Source organism: Harpia harpyja, chromosome 13 (genome assembly GCF_026419915.1).
Source record: "Harpia harpyja isolate bHarHar1 chromosome 13, bHarHar1 primary haplotype, whole genome shotgun sequence".
Classification (NCBI taxonomy): Eukaryota; Metazoa; Chordata; class Aves; order Accipitriformes; family Accipitridae; genus Harpia; species Harpia harpyja.
The window spans coordinates 16,431,692-16,452,305 of NC_068952.1; the positions used below are offsets into that span (position 1 = coordinate 16,431,692).

A 20,614-nucleotide genomic window follows, 5' to 3' on the forward strand; every position below is an offset into this window, starting at 1 on the left:
GGAGCCCAGCTAAAGAACTTCTACCACCCATAGCAGTATTATTATTATCCTTCGGATAGGGCAAGTCACGCTATGTTTTCACATTTTAATTGTAATATCTCTCTTCCTCCCCCCCTTCCCTCCATTGATGTCTGAATGTAGTTTGGGCTCCAAGCCTCACCCCTCGATCTCCATCGGAATGCAGAAAAGATCTTTAAAAAAGTTTTGAATTCCTCAATGATTTTTCTTCTAGAAAGGCGGCTTAGGATAATTATTTCAGCTTTATTGAGGGCAGATTAGTTGAAGTCTGGATGCTGCGTTTCAATACTCGTTGTACATGCCTTTACAATGTCGGTATTGTTTGCTACTGTGTGTGAACCTATTCAAAATATACACTTTTTAACACCAAGCAAAGTCCTGTCTAAATATACACAGTAAGTCTGGAAAGATGTCCATGACCCGTACAAATCTCTGTAAATCACACTTCCATAGCTACAGAAACTAAACAAAAGAGTTACCAGCTCAAGATGCTGATTAAATCTTAAAAGCAACATACCTAATAATAAATATAGTTGCATGGTAGCAAGGTCTGGCGACCCAGCTAGGTCTTACTGAGGGATGCACTCAAACCACCACGGAGATTTTCCTTGCTCCCAATTAAAAAAAAAAAAAAAAAGAAAATAAATCTGGGTTCAAACCCGCTTTGCTCGCCTCCCTTTCCTCCTCCCCGCACAGAAGCCGTGCAAGTTCGGGGCAGAAATTGCGGGGGAAGAGAGAGATGCGGTGTAAAGCCCCGGCGGGTTTGGGGGTGAGGACCAGCCTCGCAAGGTCGCCGGGCTCCGGAGAAAGGAAGGGGCGAGAGGAGGCGAATGGGAGGAGGAAAGCCAGAATGAAAGAAAAACAAAGTGAAGAGAGGGAAGAGAAAGGAGAAGGAAAGGGAAGGCGAGAAGGAGCGGGAGGGCGGGGGAAGCAAGGCGTGGGACGGGGGAGGCAGCGAGCGGGGCGCCGCCGGAGCCGGGCGCGGAGCCGGGCGCGGAGCCAAGGCGGCCGGAGCGGGTGCGCGCTGGGCGCCCTGCGCAGCTCTCGGCGGAGCCGCGGCGGAACTCCGCGGGCAGCGGATCCCTCCTTCCGCGGAGAGGGGCAGGGAGTAGCGGAAGGCAGGAGAGGAGCGGAGAGGAGAGAGACTCTTCAGGGAACCAGGGCTAAACCCAGCTTGTACTGTATGTGCCTGCTTCTGGGAGGGTCACCGGCGTGAGGATGGGTCTAATGATCTCATCTTTCTTTTCTTCCCCGGCACTATTAGTGCTCAGATAGGCAGAATGAAGTGAAACTACGTGCAAATCATGTGTAAATTGTCTCAGTTAGGAGCCCTTTATCCGAACGTGTATCCCAGCCTGGCCCATTTACTTTCCCCCCATATCTCCTTTAGCTTTAACGAGGCTCGTTAAGATCACAATAATATTCCACCCTCTAATTGCTCATCCCATTCAACAAATATGTGCACACTGCTTTTCGCATTATTTGATCCCTTATTTAGGAGGGGTGTGGAGAGGGAGGGGGGAGAGACAGGGAGAAGGGGAAGTGCTGAGATTAGGAGTTGCAAAGATTAAGGGGAAAAAAAAAAAAACCACCACCACACACAAAAAACCCAGGCTTTTCCACCAACCGCCCCGCTTCCCTCCCCCCCGTGCATTTGGGCGAAGTGGTAAAAACCTTCCTTACGTACTCCGTAATGATTGGCAGGGCTGACAGTGATTGGCAGGGGCTGCCATGGCAACGCCACAACGACACTCAGAAGACCAATAGAAAAGCGAAACAAAATGTTTCAGCGCTGCACTCACTGTGGATTTAGGGGAGATATTATGAGGCTGTTGTCATTAGGGCGATTGCTGTTGAATCACTGAATCCTGAATCGGCGGCGGCGCGGGGCCGGGTGTGTGTGAGTGCGTGTGTGTGTGCGTGTGTGTGTGCGCGCGTGAGTGCGTGTGCGTGTGTCCGCGTGTGTGTGTGAGAGTGTGTGTGTGTGCCCCCGTGCCTCTATGTGGCTGTGTGTGCGTGTGCGGGTGTGGATGCGTGCGCGGTGCGTTTGCCCTTTCCTCCCTTCTTCCTCCCTTTCTTTCTTTTCTCCTTGATTTATCTCCCCCTCTCCCCGGTCATCCCATGGTGTTCAGGTCCCCGCTAGAGCTTTATCCCACCCATTTCTTCTTGCCAAACTTCGCCGCCGACCCGCACCACCGCTCCCTCCTTCTCGCCAGCGGCGGCGGCGGCAGCGGCAGCGGCTCGGGCTGCAGCCCCGGTGCCGGCGGCGGTGGAGGCGGCAGCTCCCGGGCACCCCACGAAGAGTTGTCAATGTTTCAGCTGCCCACACTCAACTTCTCCCCGGAGCAAGTGGCCAGCGTCTGCGAGACGCTGGAGGAGACTGGAGACATAGAGAGGCTGGGGAGGTTCCTCTGGTCGCTGCCGGTGGCGCCGGGGGCATGCGAGGCCATCAACAAGCACGAGTCCATCCTCCGCGCCCGGGCGGTGGTGGCCTTCCACACGGGCAACTTCCGAGACCTCTACCACATCCTGGAGAACCACAAATTCACCAAGGAGTCCCACGGCAAGTTGCAGGCCATGTGGCTCGAAGCGCACTACCAGGAGGCCGAGAAGCTAAGGGGTCGCCCGCTGGGGCCGGTTGATAAATACAGGGTGAGGAAGAAGTTTCCGCTGCCCAGGACCATTTGGGATGGCGAGCAGAAGACGCACTGCTTCAAGGAGAGGACTCGCAGCCTCCTGAGGGAGTGGTACCTGCAGGACCCTTACCCCAACCCCAGCAAGAAAAGGGAACTGGCTCAGGCCACGGGGCTCACCCCCACGCAAGTAGGCAACTGGTTCAAAAACAGAAGGCAACGAGACAGAGCAGCGGCGGCTAAAAACAGGTCAGTGGAGCTGCGGGGCCCCGCTCCGGGGCGGGGGGCGAGCTGGGGGGCGGGGGCGAGCTGGGCGGCGGGGCCCCGCGGGCGGCCGCGCTCCGCTCCGCGCCGCGGCTCGGCGGTCGCCCGGCCGGCAGCGCGCCTCTGCCTCTCCTTTCCTCCTCTTCTCCATCACCGCCATGGGGAGAAATTGGTAGCCCCCCGCCGAGCGTGTAGGTCTCCTCCCGGCAGCCGCAGGGATGCGACGGGGGCAGGCACGGCTCGAAGTTGCCTGGCGCGCCCCGAGCTCTGCCCGGGCTCCCCACGGGCTCCCGGGGTGCGGGCAGGGCTGGGGCTCACCCGCAGGCGTGGGCAGTGTGTGCGTGCGTGTGTGCGCGCGTGTGTGTGCGGGGCGCAGCGGCTGCGGTGGGGGCAGAGCCCGGCTCTCCCTGCCTCCCTCCCCGCAGCGGCTGCCGCGGGGGACGGAAAACCCCACAGCCCCGGATCGGTGGGCTCCGGTTTTGCTTTCGGCTTGCCGGGATCTGCGTCCGGCCGGGATCCGGCGCGGTTCCCCCGCCGAAGGACCGAGGCGGGCGGTGCGATTCCGAGCGGGTTTCTGCAGAGCAGGCGGCTCCGCTCCAATTGTTCGTGCTCCTCTGCCTGCGCGGCGGGACCAGCACACGCACACGCAAAGCCCGGAGCCGTTCGGCTTGGGGAGAAAAAGGGAGAAAAGCCTTTAGGAGATCGGGAAACCTCTTTTTTTCCCCCATCCCCATTTCTCTGTTTACACCACATGGCGGCCGGGCCCTCCGGTCGTGTGTTTCCTGTACATTTACGTTTGCATTTATTTGCATGTCTCTCGGTGTCTCTTTTATTTATTTATTTATTTTTATTATTTTTGCTTTGCCATGATAAAAGCGAGGCACCCTTCCTTCTTTTTTTTTTTTCTTGTCACCCTCCGTAAAAGTTATCTTGCAAATGAAAATGGCCCCTTAATCCAGCCTGATATACTGTTTTTATTTTAATTTAAGTTTGGCTACCGCTGTAAGCGTGTAGACAAAACTTCTTGTTCTTGTAAATGCTGTCTCTTAAATTCCTCCTAATTATAGCACTGGTGCTATTGACTCAAGGTTCTGTCAGAGAAATGCAACCTAAAAGTACCTCCCCATTTAATTTCCATTAAATGGAAAACAGATCAGCTTAGGACTGTAAATAAACAGAAGTTGCCTACGGATGCTTTTGTTGACTCAGCGCTGTTGACAGCAGATGAATGCACCAGGAATTGTAAATGGGAGAAAAATCAAAGACGCTGAAATTAGATAACTTAAAATAATGAGAAATGTAAAATAAAGCGGGTACATTTTTCTGTTCTTTGCAGGCAGTTAAATAGAAAATACTCCGGTGAGAAACAGTTGAGCGAAGAGCGTATTTTTATTCATGCTGGCAATGCTAGGCGCTAGAGGTTGTGGCTGGCTGCTCAGCCCAGGACTTTCAGCCCTTATCCTCGAATCAGGCTTTCTTTGGGTTTCGAGCGGAATAAACGGGCGCAGAGGAATATTCACAACACGCTAGGGAACCTAAAAATCATTTATTGCCTCTTTAAAAAAAAAAAAAAGTTCAACGGCAATGTACCCTTAAGTGTTGACGGTGAAAGGACCGGCACTTTAAAGCTAATTTTGGCTTTCAGATGGAAAAGGGACTTAAATTTCGAGGGGAGAGAAGCGCCGTGTTCCACAGTCGCCCTTTTTCATTTTCTTGATAGAGCTGCGTTCCCAGGGCAGGACCTTCCTCCAGTTCTGCCTCAGACCCCTGAGTGTTTACCTGACTACTGGGAAATATTTAGACAGATATTCGCCCGAGTACAGAATGAGGATCCCGTGCGATTCTTCCCCGCTGCAGACCGGTCCTTGCAGCTTTCCGCCGTGGCCAAGTGTGCGAGGAGCTCACACAGACCTGCTTTTCTCCTAGGCCCGCGGTGCCGCGGGGATGAATGGCTACCCGGGGAAAGGGAAGGCGCTGCTACTCTTTTTCAAACCACCGGGCAGGGAACCGCTTCTCCCCCCCTCCCCGTCCCCGCTGCAGCCGCCACCCCTCTCGCTGTCTTTGCGCTGGGTGCCACCCCCCCCCGATGTGGCCAGCCCCGGCGGCGCGGGGAAGCCCCGGCCCGGCCCGGCCGCGCCGGCGGCGGGGGCAGCGCGGCCCGGGCGCACAGCTTGGCCCTGCCGCCCGCCGCCGCTCCCGGGCTCCGCGAGGCGCTGCGGGAAGGCGGCCGGGCCGGGCCGGGCCGGGGGGTCCGCTCCGCTCCGCTCCGCTCCGGGCGGGGGCCGCGGCGGTCCCCAGGCGGGCGCGGGGTCGGGCGGGCGCCGTCCCCTCGGCGGCGGCGGCCGCGGTGTCTCAGAGGGGCTGTGCTGTTGTTTTGTCTCCCGGCGCGATGCAGGCTCCAGCACCAGGCGATAGGACAGAGCGGCATGCGGTCGCTGGCAGAGCCCGGCTGCCCGACACACAGCTCGGCCGAGTCTCCGTCAACGGCGGCCAGCCCGACCACCAGCGTCTCCAGTTTGACAGAAAGAGCCGAGACGGGCACCTCCATCCTCTCGGTAACCTCCAGCGACTCGGAATGTGATGTATGATATCGGAAAATAAACAAACAAACAAAAAAATCCAAATCCAAACAGCCAAGCACCCTCTCCCCGACCTGAGCAAAACAAACCGAGGCAACCTAGAATCAGGACACACACACGCATGCACACACACACAGCCAGGAGGAAAGAAAAGGCCAAACACGACCCAAACATAATAGCAAACAAACAGACAGGGATCAGAGAATCCACCACCACCACCGTCAGCCAACACCACCACCAAGAGATGGAGCTAAAACTTCAACAGTCACAAACGCTGGTGCTGCAGCGGGGGGGGGTGGGGGGGCGGGAAATAATAATTATTATATATATAAAAAGAAAAAAAAAACAAAGCAAAAGTGACAATTGTATTCTTTTTAGGACAAGCACGATTTCTCCTTTGCGCTTTTCCATGGATGCATTTCACCCACTTGCATGATGATGATGATTAAATTTGTATCTGGGAAAAAATATTCTCTATAGTAAAGGAAAACAAACAGAAACCAGAAAAACAAATGCAAACTCCAATCGAATTTGTACAAAAATAAAAATAAAAAAAAATTAAAAAGGAACTCCTTGAAGAGGGAAATAACAAATGTTTATTGCCTTTTTGTTGCTTCTGTTTCTCTCTCTTTCTCCCTCTCCCTTTCTCTCTGTTTTTTGTTGGTTTTTGTTTTTTTTTTTTTTAAGTCCAAGTGATGGTCCAGCCAAGATGCAGTTTTCTGTTTTTTTGTTCAGCAGACAATCATTTTATTCGTAAGCACCTTTTTTTCTACACTTCTGTCACTGCCTGTGTGGGTACTGGTTATAAATGTGGAAAAAGAATAGTTATGACTGTAACAGATTTTTATTTTTATTTCAAAATTTTATATGAATTATGTATATCTTAATGATGCGGTCATTTTCCCAGTTTGTAATATATGTGTAGAAATGCTTGTATATGATATTTGCTCTACTCTTTCTTTCTTCCTCCCCCCTCCCTGTCTATCTCCCTCCCACCCTTTCACTCTCTCTCCTTTTTATTTTCCTTGACTCGGTGTTCCTTGCACAAACTTAGCTGTCAAGATCTGACGTGCTAGGTTTTCAAAAGGGACCTCAGCGATAGAAAAAAAAAAAAGAAAAAAAAGAAAAAAAAAGCTTAGGGTGCAACTGTAGTTATCTTATGCAAAAGCTATTTTGAGTATTTCATAGCAGCTTTGGGGGTCTCTTCTTAAACTCCACGTAGGACGCTTAAACTATTGTTTCCTTAACTGCGTGTTTATCTATATGTACAAACTTTCTAAATCAAATACAGTATTCCATTTTCTTATCTATCCAGCGATGTCGGTGTTTTTGTCCGCCACGGAAAAACACGCCCTCCCCGTGGGCGCCTTGCCTCCCGCCCTGCCCCGCCGCGGCCCCGGCTGCGCGGCCCCTGCGCCGCCGCCGGCCCCCGCCTTCCCCGCCTCGGCGGAACACCCCGCGGAGATTTTGGGGGGACGGAGCAACCCTGCGACGTGGCTGCGGGCGGCAGCGGGGACACCGGGCTGCGATAGCGGCGGCGGCGGCGCGGGGCACGGGGCATGGCTGGGTCCCTCCGGGTCCCCTCCGCCACCGCGGGCTCCAGCGTTACCCTCCCGCCCCCTCCCCCCGTCCTTTTTTTGTGCACTCCGAGCTGAAAGGCTTCCCCCGGACGCCTGCCTGCAGGGCCGAGTGTCTCCAGAGAGCGGTTAAGACATTTTGGGATTTGTTTTGTAGCTTTAAATGAAAACAAAAACATAAACCCCTCGCCCTAAGCGGGCTGCAGCTCCTCCCTTCGAATCCGGAGTATATTGTAATGTGCTGAAAGAAGCCTTTATTTGCATGACTAACAGTATTTCAGCATCTTTCTTTTTTTTTTTCTGTCCTTTTTTTTTTTTTTTTAATTAAAGTTTTGCTTTGCCCTGGGCAGATTATTCAGCCGTGAATTAATGAGAGGTAAATTCTAAACTTGTTTTTACTTGAAAATACAATTTTGAAACTTACCAGGGATTTAGGGAGAAACGTGCCTGGAATATATTGACCATTTCCAAACTAATTTGGACTTCCGATCTACCTTTGTGTTGCCCGAGTCCTCTCTCCCTCTTCCCTCCTCCCCTTTTTTGGGGAAGTCAGAACTAGGTTTACGGAAAGCCTTAGGAAGCGCCTGGGCTTCCCCTCGCGTCCCCCCGCCCCAAGAGGCTACCTGGGGATCTGGGGGAACCCATTAGAATGTGAGATCTTAGAGCAAGCCACTAACGGGTAATTTTAAGGAATAAGCTGATGTGTGAATACGTTCATACACCTTTGGTGCCTCCGAGGAAAAGCCGCGTGTGTGCGCTCAGCGAGCGAGGAGGGCACGTGTCCGCCCCCCCGAGACACCCCCTGGCCGGGGCAGGAAAGAGTTTCCACGCTGGGCCACTGAGCACCCGCGAACCGCGGAGACCCGCGTAGGGTGTGTGTTGGGGGGGGGGACTTCTCCGTTTCCCCGCGGGAGCCACCGCGGGAAAAGGACACGGACGGCTCGAGGCAGCGCCCGCCCCGTCGGGGTTCGCCTCCTCCTCCCCTCGGGCTTCGCTCCACGCGCGGCTCCGCGGCGGGGTCTCCCCACGGGCATCTCCGGCGGCGTCACTGCCCCGTCGCCAACACTAGTGGGGAGTTAAAAGAAAATAACGCCCGGTTGTACAAAAGCGGAATGGACGGGAATTGCTTGGGGCGAGGGAGGGGGAAACAGACACAATAGGGCTCCCGTGTTCCGCGTGGGTGGGAGAAGGGGGTCGTGTGATGAACCTAGTTCTTCCCCTCCCCCATGCGGCTTTTGGAGGGGAGAAATACTACCCAGGAGGGGATAAAAGGCTCCCCAAAGGCTGGCACCCTCTCACGGGTCTCACGCTTGAGCTGGGGCTGCTCTTTCTCTCCCCCCCGGCAAGGAGGCAGCGGAGAGGCCTTTATAAGAAAAGAACCCGGCCCTTCCAGTCACCCCCGGGGTTGGGTAGGAAGGAGGTCTTCGGTGTCAGTACATTGTTTTTAAGCGCAATATTTCTGGTTCTCGCTGGTAGGAGTGTCGTTCCCATCCTGCTTTATTTTCAACGGGATTTGATACTTGAAAGGATTCAGAGGCGTGAAAGTTTGGGGTTTATTTTTTTTCTTCCTTCATTTCCGCGTCTCGAAGCTGCAGCTAGAAGGCGTCAAGCCGGCAGCAATAATCTACCTCAGCTGAGCCTTACATTGATAGGTTTGGATTTTTCTTCCCCCTGATTAAGCCTCCAGAAGATCACCCCGTCGTGCCGTGGCAGTTAGGGGAGGCCAGAGATCTCCTTCAGCCTCACTCCATCCGTACCTGGCCTCAGGCTCCAGCCTCCCAGGCAGGGCCCTGTCTCCGGTGCCATTTGCCACCCCCCATCCCCGAAAAGTTACCCCTTTGGCAGGAGCCCCAGCCCAAACCCGGAGGAGCGAGCTATCCCGGCCCCGCTGGGCGTGTTCGCCTCCCCCCGGAGCCCGCGGTCCTTTGTGCGGGGCAGCCGGGGACACACACACACACATCCAAGGGGGCGCCAAGTGTCTGCGCGGTTTCGGGGTGCCGAGGGTGCCGCTGATGACAGGCCGTTTCAAAGCCGGGCTCCGTAATGGGTAAATGCTGCTGTTTCAGGATTTGCATTAAAAATCTGAATGGCTGATTGAGGTGTAAATCTATGAAAAGCTGTGTTTAAGCCTCCTCACCCACTAAGTCCATCTGCCCCGGGAAGATAGGGCCTATCGAGCCCCGCCAAACTGGAGGGCTGCCTCCTCCCTGCCCCTGGCCGCGCATTATCGACAGCCCCTCTCCAGCATTAGTTCATTATCCGCGCCTAGCTCGGCCGTTGATTAAGATGAAATTACTCGGAAGCTGAAGTGCGCTTGATCAATATTTAAGCGCGAGCCGGAGGACGGGAGGCAGATGGCCGGAGCCCGGCAGCACACCGCGCTGCCTCCCCGGGAGCCGGCCCGGAAGGCCCCGCTCCCCCGGCCTGCGCCGTTCCGCACCGCCGCCTCCCGCCCGCGGCCGCGGGGGCACGGCCTCGCCCCGCCCGACTCGTCGGAAGTCGGGCCCAGACCAGCCGGTTCCGGGAGCAACTGGGAGACGAGAGTTGCCCCCCTCCCCCGCCCCGCCGCCCATCCCCTCGCCGTGGGGCTGGCTGTACCGCTGCCTTCTTCCCCGGCGAGCTCCGGTTTGCGGCTCCACCGGCGGGCGTGCACCCCGGCGTGGGGGTCTGGAGGCCACCGAAGTCACCTGCCTGCGCCCCTCCCTCCCCGTTGCCGCTGTCCGCGGGCTGGCCTGAGCCCTTTAGCGCGGCCGAGTGTCCTTTGTGTGGCTGCCGGGCCGCGGCTGCTGCCGGCCCTCGGCGGCTGCCGGCCCTCGGCGGCCAGGCGTGGGCTTCGATCACCCCCAGCTCCCTCTGCCCGATCAATTACAGCTGCCTTTTCGAGGGACTTGAATCTGTTTGCCCGTTGCCCTTAATTTTTAGCATACCCGGATGAGGTTACTGCCCCGGCCCGAAGTGAAAAGAAATGTGGACGTTGGTGCCCTGGTATTGCTCCGATTTCTTCGGTTAGCTGAGCACAACTTTCTATTCGTGTTTATTCATGCAGTTTCTTATTGAGCTCCACATCGCACCGGCCTGGATTCCGCATGTAGGGAGAGGATAGACAAACACTGCCTTTTTCTAGAGCACACACACACACGGGTGTGCAGCCTGCCACGCACACACACACGCGAGTCCAAAATGCAGAGGGCACCCGTGGCCTGTAGCCGCATCACCCCCCCTGCAGAGAGCCCTGGGACACAGAAGTTTGTAAATGGTGTATAAAAAAAGGGGGAAATGAACCAAACCTCCCAGTTGCGAACTGACCAAGGGATGGAGAAGGCGGAGGGGGGCGGGGGGAGAAAGAGTTGGGAAGAGAAAGCACTAGGGATATTACCGACGATCGCGCTAAATATTCTCTTCTGGCACGGTAATGACAAAAGGCAGGGGCTGTCGGGATATAGCTATGATTAAATGATACTAAAGGATTTGTGTTGCTGCGTCTGGGGGAGGGACGGCTGGGAGTTTTTGTTTTCGGCGCTGTTTTTTTATTTTGGAAGCAAGGTGTTTTCAGACTAGGAGGCTTCAAAGCTGCTCGGCACCTCGGGATCTGCGAGAAGAAAGATGCAAAAGAGTAATGAATAAAGAAAGGGGAGATGTAAATAGCTGGGAGTGTGTGGTTATAACAGCCTCGCTGTAAGCGAGATGAAGTGGCAGGATCGGCCCTTCCTGCGGCAGGCAGGTCCTCTGCCGAACAGGTCAAAAAAGAAAGAAAACTACACTGGAAGTCAAGATCTGCAGTTATCTAAAGCCAGACCGTGACTGACTTAAATTCCAGTCCTAGCAATTAGAGGGACATTTAGATCTACTGCAAATATTTGCTTTTTTGTCCCCATAGAAACATCATTAGAGGAAGTTTATTTAACAATAAGGTCAATTAAAGAGTATGTTTCAATGAGTGGAGGAAAAATTGCTTTCCTACAGGAATACCCTCTTTAGCAATATCTGGCAACAATAAAGTAGTATGGCAGTTTACCAGAACACATTGATTTCCACCCGAGCCTGGAGGAGCACGTGTGTTTGCACGTGCATACACGGGTGATCACACCCTTCCACGCAGCATGGCTGTGTGCACTCGCTGATGGGATGGAGTTGATCTATACAATGTCCACACACACAGTCCCATATATATGTGGACACACATATACGTAGACATACGCATGTTTTCAGATTAAAGTAGCTCTTGTAATATCTTGTAGAACACTAAATATTCCCTTTTAATATCTAAATAGGTCAGTAATACAGTTCAGTAACATTGGAGGTGTCTGTATATTCTCTCTCTTCAGTCTGTGATAAAACATTCTTTAAGACTATTGGGATTTTACACTGTAATTCTATTAAATAGTAATTGAAGGGTCGCGAGAGGCTATGATATGGGATCAGCAGTGTGTAAGCCATCCGTTTGAACTTTAATTTGGAATCATAGGCAGATGGGATCACGGCCTCTTTGTGGTGCTTGCAGATTTAAAACTAGCCGGCACATGGAGGGGGAAAAAAACCAAACCTGCAATGCAGATTCATTCATTAAACATGAAAGGTTAGTGCTAGAGAGGATAAACGTTTAGACGTCTAGGTAAACACAGAAGTATACTTCCCGCCCTTCACCTCCCTCTTACCATAACCCCCAGCTATCTCAGTTACTGATTTTCTATTGTTACTACAAATAACTTTCCTTTATATCCCCAGTGGGGATAAGTGTACCTGAATGACTTATTTATACCTGCATCACAGTCTATCTGTGAAAGTTTTATTCCACTTGCGGCCAGGGGGGAAGCCAGCTTTATTCATTTATTTATTTATTTACTCTTTCGCTGCCTCTTCCTTGCGCCTCCTCGGACTATTTTTAAAACTCTCTTGGAAGGACTGCCGGAACCGAGCCCCGCTGCACAGCTGGGCACGCGGCAGAGAAGGGGGGAGCTGTTTTCAGTTTAAAAGGGGAAAAAAAAGAGTGTGGTACGAATTGACCTGCCTGAGCCGGGAGGCGAGCGATAAAAGCCACGTTCTGCGGGAGGAGCCGTGGGTGCTGGCGCGGCGTGTCGCGGGAGCTGCTGAGCGCGGCCGAGGTGGCGTTTGCGCGCGGGAGCTGGTGCGCGTCCGTGGGCGTGTGTTGGTGAACTCTTAGGCCCGAGGACGCTGTAGTTCCACCTTATCTGAAAACAAAAGGCTTTCCAACCGCGAGAGTCAAATCCGCCCCCCCCTCCCCAGCTGTATGGTATTAAAAAGGAGCTTTCATTGTTTATTTCTAAATATTTGTGAAGCAGACAGTGTACGGGTTAACCTAATTAACACGTCCATACTGTATATTCGTGGACCAAACGGTACGGCGAATTTCTAATGCGATGGTTAAATGTGATAGTCATTTCTGTGTTACAGGAGATTACAGAAACACTGGAGCATTTCCAGATTGTAGATGGTTTTAGATGTTGAATTTCCAGATGAGTATTTACCATCATAACTAATTTAAGACCATTATTAAATAGAAATTCTCAGCAGGGCTCTTTAATGATGGAACACGTTACTAATTACAGAGTTTACGCTCTGTTTTGGCTAAGCAGTCTAGAGGGATGGGATTGTGCTCTGCATGCAAAGCCAGTATTACTAACGAGGAAGCATCATACCCCTAACATTTCAATCATATTGTTAAAGAAAGCCACTTCTTGCCTTATCCGCGCGAGGAGATAGCAAGACCGTTCTGTTTACCGGGCTCCCAAGCTCTGGAAATAGCTGGGATAGAGGCGGGATCCCTCCCCTGCCTCCCCCTGCTCCCAGCGGTCTGGCCTCGGCAGCCGGCCGGCCGCGGGGCTGGGCAAGCGTGCCGGCCCCGCTCCCGGCCGCCTGCCGCGCCCCGGGGCTCGCTCCTCGCCGCCCCCGACCTGCCGGGGCCGCCCCGCTGCCCTCCGCGGCCGCAGCGGGCAGCCTCTGCCCGGCACCCCGCGCCGGGGGGAAGCGCAACAGCGAGGGCTCAAGCGGAGAGAGCAGCCGGGGAGCCTTCCCCGCGCTCCCCAAAAGTCACGGGCACAGGTGCACACGCACCGGCAGCTACGCAGAATTGGTGCGTGCGGGTAGATACGTACAAACACCCGTGTAAGCAAAAGGGCACGTAGGAACAGTGTCGGTGTCCCCCCGCTCCCGCAGCCCCCCACCCCCTCGGGAGACCGCGTCCTGGGAAGCGGCCGGAGCTTTTACCCCCGGAGAACCCCGACCCTCCCGTCGAAGCCCGAGGAAGAAGATCTGCGCCACGAGGTGGGTAATAAACCGGGACGGGATGTGCCAGGCTGCGGGAGAGGGGTCGCCGCCGCAGCCCCCGCGCCCCCCGCCCCGGTAGGAGCGGGGGGAGGGGGGCGGCAGCGCGGCGCGGTGCCCCCGGCCCGGCGGCTGGCTAAGCCCCCGCTCCTGCGCCTCTGTCCCCTGGATCATCCCGCACGTGCAGGGCTGGCACCCGCCTACCCTCGCCGTTTCTTTGGGAATACAATAGCCCGGGAGACAGGAGGAGGCAAAGAAGATCCATAGCTTATTTACTCATCTCAGATGTGGGCCACCTAAAATTACATTTAGTTTTCCTGACAATGGCAATTTTCCTCTTACCCACCCACTTCCCGGCCCACCTTCTCCCTCTCTCCAGGTTACGGAGCACGCTGTTGCGTTCAGACCCGGTGTCAGTACCGCGTTTTCGTTGCCCTTGAAAGGACGACAGACGGTTCTCAGCCTATTTTCATTCTCGCTATCCATTAATGTATTTGATCTGGACGATTAATAAGTACCGAAGACAGGTTTGCAATAACCTGCTATTACGTTCAGTGGCGTTTTGTGCGAGTAAAGACTTTTTGAATTGGCTCGCTCTGCCTGTCTTAAAAATGTGCAGTATCTGTTCCCTCTACAGATAGAAAAACGCGTGCACATTTATTTGTATATATATATATAGAGAGAGAAACACAGAAACACATTTCCTCTTTATACACACACATATTTGCAAGCGCAGGTGCGCATTTTCCACTCCCCCCCCCCAACCTGGCTTTCCAGAACATGAAAATAGAGGAGGCACACGAATACAGGCCAATGGCCAGAGGTTCGAAAGATTTCTTCCCCCTCTCCTTCTCTTTTAAAGAACCCTTTCATGCCACCTAAACAACAATCTGAACATAAAAATCTTCGGATGGATTTAAGGGAAATTAAATTGCCTCCCCCCACTGTGTGCTTGTGAGCGAGTCAGACTGTGTTAACTGTTCTAAATGGATTCTCTCGGTTTGTCTACTTATGTGTTTTACTGCAGCGTGTCTTGTTCAATAACGCAGGATGTGGCACTCGGTGGAAACCCGGCCACTCTTTTGGGGCCTCGCTGCTTCCCGGTGTCAAGGAACTTCATCCCGGCGGCTGGGCCGCTCCGTGCCCCCCGGCCGCGGCCCCACTGAGACGGGGAGCCGCTCCCTGCTGCTTCGGGCCTCTCCGCACAGCGTGACTCTCCCGGGACTGGGACTCCCCCATCCTCCAGGCGAAGCTAAGCAGAAGGCAAGCCCCGGAGGTGGACGTGCATCACCTCGGGCGCACGGGCTGCCAGCCTCTACAGCAACTGCCCCCCTCCCGCCGAGGCACGGCCAGCCATCGCGGGGGGAAGGATGCCCGCCTGGGGCTGCCGCGCCGCGTCCCCTCGCCGGGCAGCGCGGGCCGGGGGAGCCGCCCCGCTCTGACCGCCCCCCACGAGGCGGGCCCTGCCGAGCCGAGCCGGGGCCCTGCCCGCGAGTGCGGGCGAGGGGGCGCGGTCCCCCCTCCCCGGCGGGTCCTTCCCGGCCCCCCGGCGTCCCGGGCGCCGTGTCCCAGCAGCGCCGCGCTCCCGCCGCCACCGACGGCGCCTCAGCCCGTTTGGAAACTGACTCATTCTGTAAATAATCTTTGACGTCCCCACAAAGCCGCCCTTCGAGAGGAGTTTATTAGCACGGAGCCATTAAAACAGATGTCATGTTAGCTTCCCCGTGACATTTGGGTGACACATCTCTCCCGATGAATTGCTAATTGTCTCCTCGCCTGCAGTAAACATCCCGCTCCATTGTCTGCGCTCAAGAGAGTTTCTGCCGCAAAATACGGTCCTGCGCGGCGGAGAGACCTCGCCGTGCACCGCCCCGGCCCCGGCCTCCGCGCCCCGGCCTCCTCGGCGGCCCAGCTCCCCCCCTCCCGCCCCTCGGCTCCCGCCTGGCGCTGCTGCCCCCCGGCTGGAGCCGCGGCGCCTTTTCCGCACCCGGCGGTGCGGCAGGCCCAGCCCGACAGCCCTCCGCTCTGCCCTCCGCCGCCCCCGCCGCCGCTCTCCGGGCGGGGAGCGCCCCGCTCCCGCCGTGGCAAGGACCCCCGCCCTGGAGCACCCCTCGCCCGGCCCCGGCCCGGCTCCGGCCCCGGCCCCTTCCAGCCGGGCTCCCGGAGCGCAGCCACGTCCGCCGGGCCGGGCGGTGGTGAGGGGAGCGCGGCCCTCCCGCCGCCTCTGCCCTTCTGGCGTAACACCCTTCCCCAGCTCCTCCGAAACGTTTATTTGGCCGGGAACAAAAGGGGAGGCTGCCGGTTTCCAGCAAAGTCCAGGCACGGCGGTGACATATGTCATTTTTGGATGTGAAAAGCAGGGGTGTGCAGCGCCGAGCCTTCTCCTCCTTATCCCCCGGGGGATATCCAGGGCTCGGAGGCGATAAGGCAGAGCAGCCCTAAAGAAGAGCTTTGCAGCTGAGTGGCTGGCTGAATCCGTCTTACCTATGTACGTAGGGTTTCATATTCATAGCCGTTGTCTGTACCTTGATACATAATCTCTCGCCCTTGTTAATTCTCAATAGATGCAGAGATAACTAATCCTCCCAGCTAGATAGACATGGGTAGATTACGTGAGTGCAATCTATCTACCTATCTGCCTGTATATCCGCATGCACATATATACACGCACCGGCATACGTAAAGCGATTTCAGAGGGGTTTCTTCCATAGGAGTACACAGAGATGGGCAGATGCAGAGCCCGACGCCTTGCCTACCAGATGTAGAAATATCCGGTGCGAATAAACATATACGTATCACCCACATATCTGAGGTTACCTGGTGTTATAGTTTTTATGTACTGCACCCACTTTCTCTCCCTCTCCTCCTCCGCAACGTGCTCGAATTTTATACAAACATGTACAAGCTTTTCTTAGAGAGGAAAATTACGGAAAGAGGGAGAGGGAGGCGAAAGATTAGGTAGATTCGGAGTCTTTAAAAAAACCCGAAGAAACCAAACCACCAAAACAGCACTTGAAATTATTTAGCTGCTGGATAAAGAGACCTATTTGGCATCAACTGAGACGTTATTTTGATTACCCGAAAGCGTGCCCGTCCTTAACGCCAGCCAGCAGTTGCAGCGAGAGTTACCTGGGCTCTGCTTTGTTCTCATTCTTAGCATAGATGTTTTATGGATGGCAATCGCAAAACAAAGCGGTCTTGGGATACCTGCTAAATCTCGCCTCCAGTGTGCCTAGCCCCTGCCCGCCCCCACCCGGGGGTGCTCAGCCCCCGCCTCCCCAGTGAAGCCGGCGACGAGGCCGGTGGGGCAGCGCCCGTCCCCGCCGGCTGCTCTAACACCGGGGTCTGAAGTCGGTTGAGTTTGTAAATGTCGCTTAATAGCCCTCCGCCCCCGAGGATGGGGTCGCTTTGCAGCCCCTCGGGGAGGTGCTCGGCCCAGGCCCGGCGGGAGCGGCCCCGCAGGGAATGGGGGGTCGGCCCCCCGGGATCCCCGGCCCGGCGACCCCGCAGGGAATGGCCCCTGCGGGCGCAGAGCAGCCCGGCAGCCGCAGCAATGTGCGAATGGGAACCCTGCCCTTGGCGCCGGGGAGTGGGCTTCAAATACCACCTCACTACTCCTCGGTGAATATTAAACATCATTGTCTTACAAATGAGGAGAAACCGCTACCGTCAGAATAACAATAAACTACTTCTTGAAACCCCCAAGTCTCTTATAGCAGGTCGTTAGAGGCGACGAAGCTCTTAGCTCTTAAATCGGATTCCTCCCACCTGCGACTTTCCCGTGTCCTGATGTCCTGAAACTGTCCGTCCTCTTTGTAATCTTTGTTCTGCCATTAGCGATACAATACACATTGATCCCCCCAAGAATGATCCGGGATGAATTACTCCTGCAAGGACTCTTCCCCGAAAAAGAGTAACTTCACTCCTGCTCTTCCGATGATCAAGTTTTCTCCTTGACTGGAAACTGTAATTTTCGGGGGGGACACGGGACTTTGTCACTGAATCTGGGTCAGAAGAGGAAGGTAGCCCACGCTCCCATGCCAAGACTTTTCCCTTCGGCTAATGACTTTGTCCTATGTCAGTGAACTCGCTAAGACTTGATTTTATTTGCAGGTCCAGAGCAAATGTTGAAGAATCCTTGAATTTTACACCTCTCTGCTGCGACTGTAAATGAGTCAGTTGCTCATTCGAGAATTACCGTGTACCGGAGGGGAAACAACACACTGCAGACAAATAGGGATCGTGTATTAGGAAACAGCTTCCCGAGCTGTATTGTTCAGACTGACGTTTATTTCTCTCATTACAAAATCAAGATACTCCTCGGTCTCATGCAACATCCTAGCATTACATCTCGAGAAGGGAGAGAAAAGTCCGAAGAAGTGAAGGTGACAGGTTGGAAAATGCAGGCAGGAAACAAACCACATCACCCGTCCAAAATAAAAACCTTCTCACCAAAATAAAGCACCAAATAAACCACAAATCTATACGTAATCAATACTGATCTGGAACCAATCTGTTCCTCCCCGGCTGCGTGCGAATCCCAGGGCTGCAAGTGCTTGTGATTACAGAGAGTAGGAGGGTCATTTTCTAACAAGGGTGCTCACTGTATCTGAGCTCCAAATTATCCAGAGAGGACAGATGGCCCTTCTGATCTTATAATGAGAGCAGGGACTGATTATCAGTCTGAACCAAAAAATGATGCTCTGCTGACATATTTTCACAGTTCTGAAATCTGTGCTTGCACTTATGCCTCACTTCACATCCCTCTTCTCTTAATTTAGGCATCGTTTGGGATTTCGGAGGGCTGTGTGAAATCCGTTCATCTCTGTGCTTCTCTGCCTCTCTCCCCATGTATCTATCTAGGACATGTGTACAGACACAAAACAAAGGAAAGCAAAAGGTCACTTCACAGGAACTCTTAAGCCAAATCACGCTTGGCAAAATATTTATATATAAATATATTTGCCAATAATTAAGAAGCCCAGCTGCCTCCCGGATGCCTAGATTTTATGTTTGCTGCTTGGCAGTTTTCTGGAGCTGTTGCATTCCATCTTTGCAATTACTGCGATATGTGGTGAGTCAGCCCAGACCCGAGCTCCCTTTGAAAAAAAATTCGTACTTGCTTATGTACATATTTGGGTTTTGTATTCATGCTTTAACTATTTTTTTCAGAAGGGTCTGTAGCAGAGGGTAGAATCCCCTATGGAGGAGAAACAATCGTGATAGCAGGGTGAATGTAAAAGGAGATATTCCTTTCATTTGCAAATTGCTGCGACTTTTCAGCCTAAAGGCAGTGTTAGTTCACCTCTATCCAGCACAGAAAGCGTTACAGAGAAGGAGGCCCAGGGAAGTTTCCAAAATACCTCCGGTGGCTGGCCGGAGTCAGATCTCCACCCCTCTGTTCAAGTTCCTCAGAGGTGAGCTTGCAATTGCAAAGAAGTTTGGTCAGTACAAACAAATTAAACCGCGGAACTGTTCAGAGGTTACACAGTCATTTCACTCTCTTATTTGCACTGTAATATTGCATTACCCTCTAATTGTCACCTATACTTTTCACTCTCCAAATATGGAAGACAAATATTGAACCCATTTAAAGTTGTACCACTTCCCAGGCTGACCGGCTGGGCAGGAAAAGCATGTTCAGCGTGTTCTTGCTGCCATCTACTGGTCCCACAGCTCTGAGCGGTCCCTTCATCCCCGAAACTTTCTTTTCACAGTCGAGAAGAAAAAGGTCCATGGCGAGCAGTAGGAAATGCAGCTCAACAGGAAAAGCCGTGATAATGTCGCCAATGGCACTGGGAGGTCACCACGCCGTTCATGTTAAGCATAGGGAATAAATCACCGGAGCTATACTCACTACTTGGAGCTAAGCACCTGCATGTATCTTTGCAGACTCCAGCTCTAGATGGGAGGTGATTTTATACAAGGAGGGCAGTTATTTCATATTTTTGGTGCTAAGAAATTCCAATAATATATTCTCTGAAGAACCACCATTTGTTTTGCAGGAAAAAAAAAGGTTTTAGATATCCTATATCACTACTATCATCGTATTTAAAGGCACCTGTTGCCAAAGTTTTCCCTACTCCCTTTTCACTCTTCAGTACCCACCTGAATTCCACCCCCAAACTGTGGCAGGAGGTGTGCCATACTACATAAGTAACAGCAGTGTGGCTTCGTCTGTATGTTGTCAACACTTTCTCTAGAAAGTACTTTGTTTTCATAGCTGAAGCATTTTCCCTGAGGTATCTTCTCATGTTATTGTCTGTTTATTTCCAAATGACTGTAGATTTCTGTGTGGTTAGGAGAAATGGATAGAGTAATCCCATTTCCACCTGTAGATAGAGTAATACCATATCCACATGTAGATTGCCTGGGCCAGATCCACTGAGAGCTTATCACTTAACTGCCAAGGCTTGAGTCAAGTCTCACAGGTCCCTATGATTCCTCTAGTAAAGCCTCCACACACTGCAGATACACAGTGTATAGTGACTGTCCATGTTCTGAGGGCAACAAGAAGCTTTGGGCCTTGAGCCCAGCTGATACCTCAGGTCAAACATCCCTTTCCAGATCCCACCTGCAGGGCCTCACTCAGGGAACACTGATTTATCCTCTTAAAAATACTGCCACCTCCATGGTCTCTTGGGATGTGAGAAACTTGGGATTGATTCTTATTCCAAACCAGGCAGGGTATAGCCTCAGTTAACCGTAGAAAACCTTTTTTCTTCCATGTGATAGAAGTCCAACTTAAGGAAAGGATTTCTGGCTAAGAGCATTGGCTGGATGGGCCACATCCCTCTAGAGCAGTGACTTAGGTAAGTTCTAATTCCTTGAATGCCTTAGGTTTTATGTTTTGGAGATAGGATTCTGAGGTAGCCTTTCTGCGTTGCCTTACCTTCTCTATTCACAATTCTGCCTGACTAGTTTAGCCATCCTCTGGCTCCATGTCACAGCTCCTGCGGCATCTGCCCTTCGGTACCAGGGATCTCCACATAACTGAGTTTAAGAACCCACAGTTTAAAACTCCACTCGGCAGGAGAACACCAACAATGCAAGTGATGCAATACTGAGAGCTTAAGTTGCCCATGCCTTATTCTGAAAAGCCAAAGTTAAACAGCATGCATGGTCTCCAAGCCAGGAAACTGAGACTCAGGAGAGGAAACACCATGCCTACCATCGTACAGCTAATCAAGGAATAAAGCCCCAACCTATGGATTACCATCTGGTGTTGACTTCTTCACTATCTGACAGAGCATATAGGTCT

At 53.3% G+C, this 20,614-nt stretch overlaps 1 protein-coding gene across 1 annotated transcript; it reads left to right on the forward strand.

The window, feature by feature from the left end:
* Positions 1-1,804: 1,804 nt before the first annotated feature.
* Positions 1,805-6,804, forward strand: SIX3 (SIX homeobox 3). The gene is made up of 2 exons (XM_052806374.1): positions 1,805-2,900; positions 5,311-6,804. Exons 1-2 carry the CDS (start codon positions 2,140-2,142, stop codon positions 5,501-5,503), a joined length of 954 nt encoding a protein of 317 aa, XP_052662334.1. The 5' UTR covers positions 1,805-2,139; the 3' UTR covers positions 5,504-6,804.
* The last annotated feature ends 13,810 nt before the right edge of the window (positions 6,805-20,614 follow it).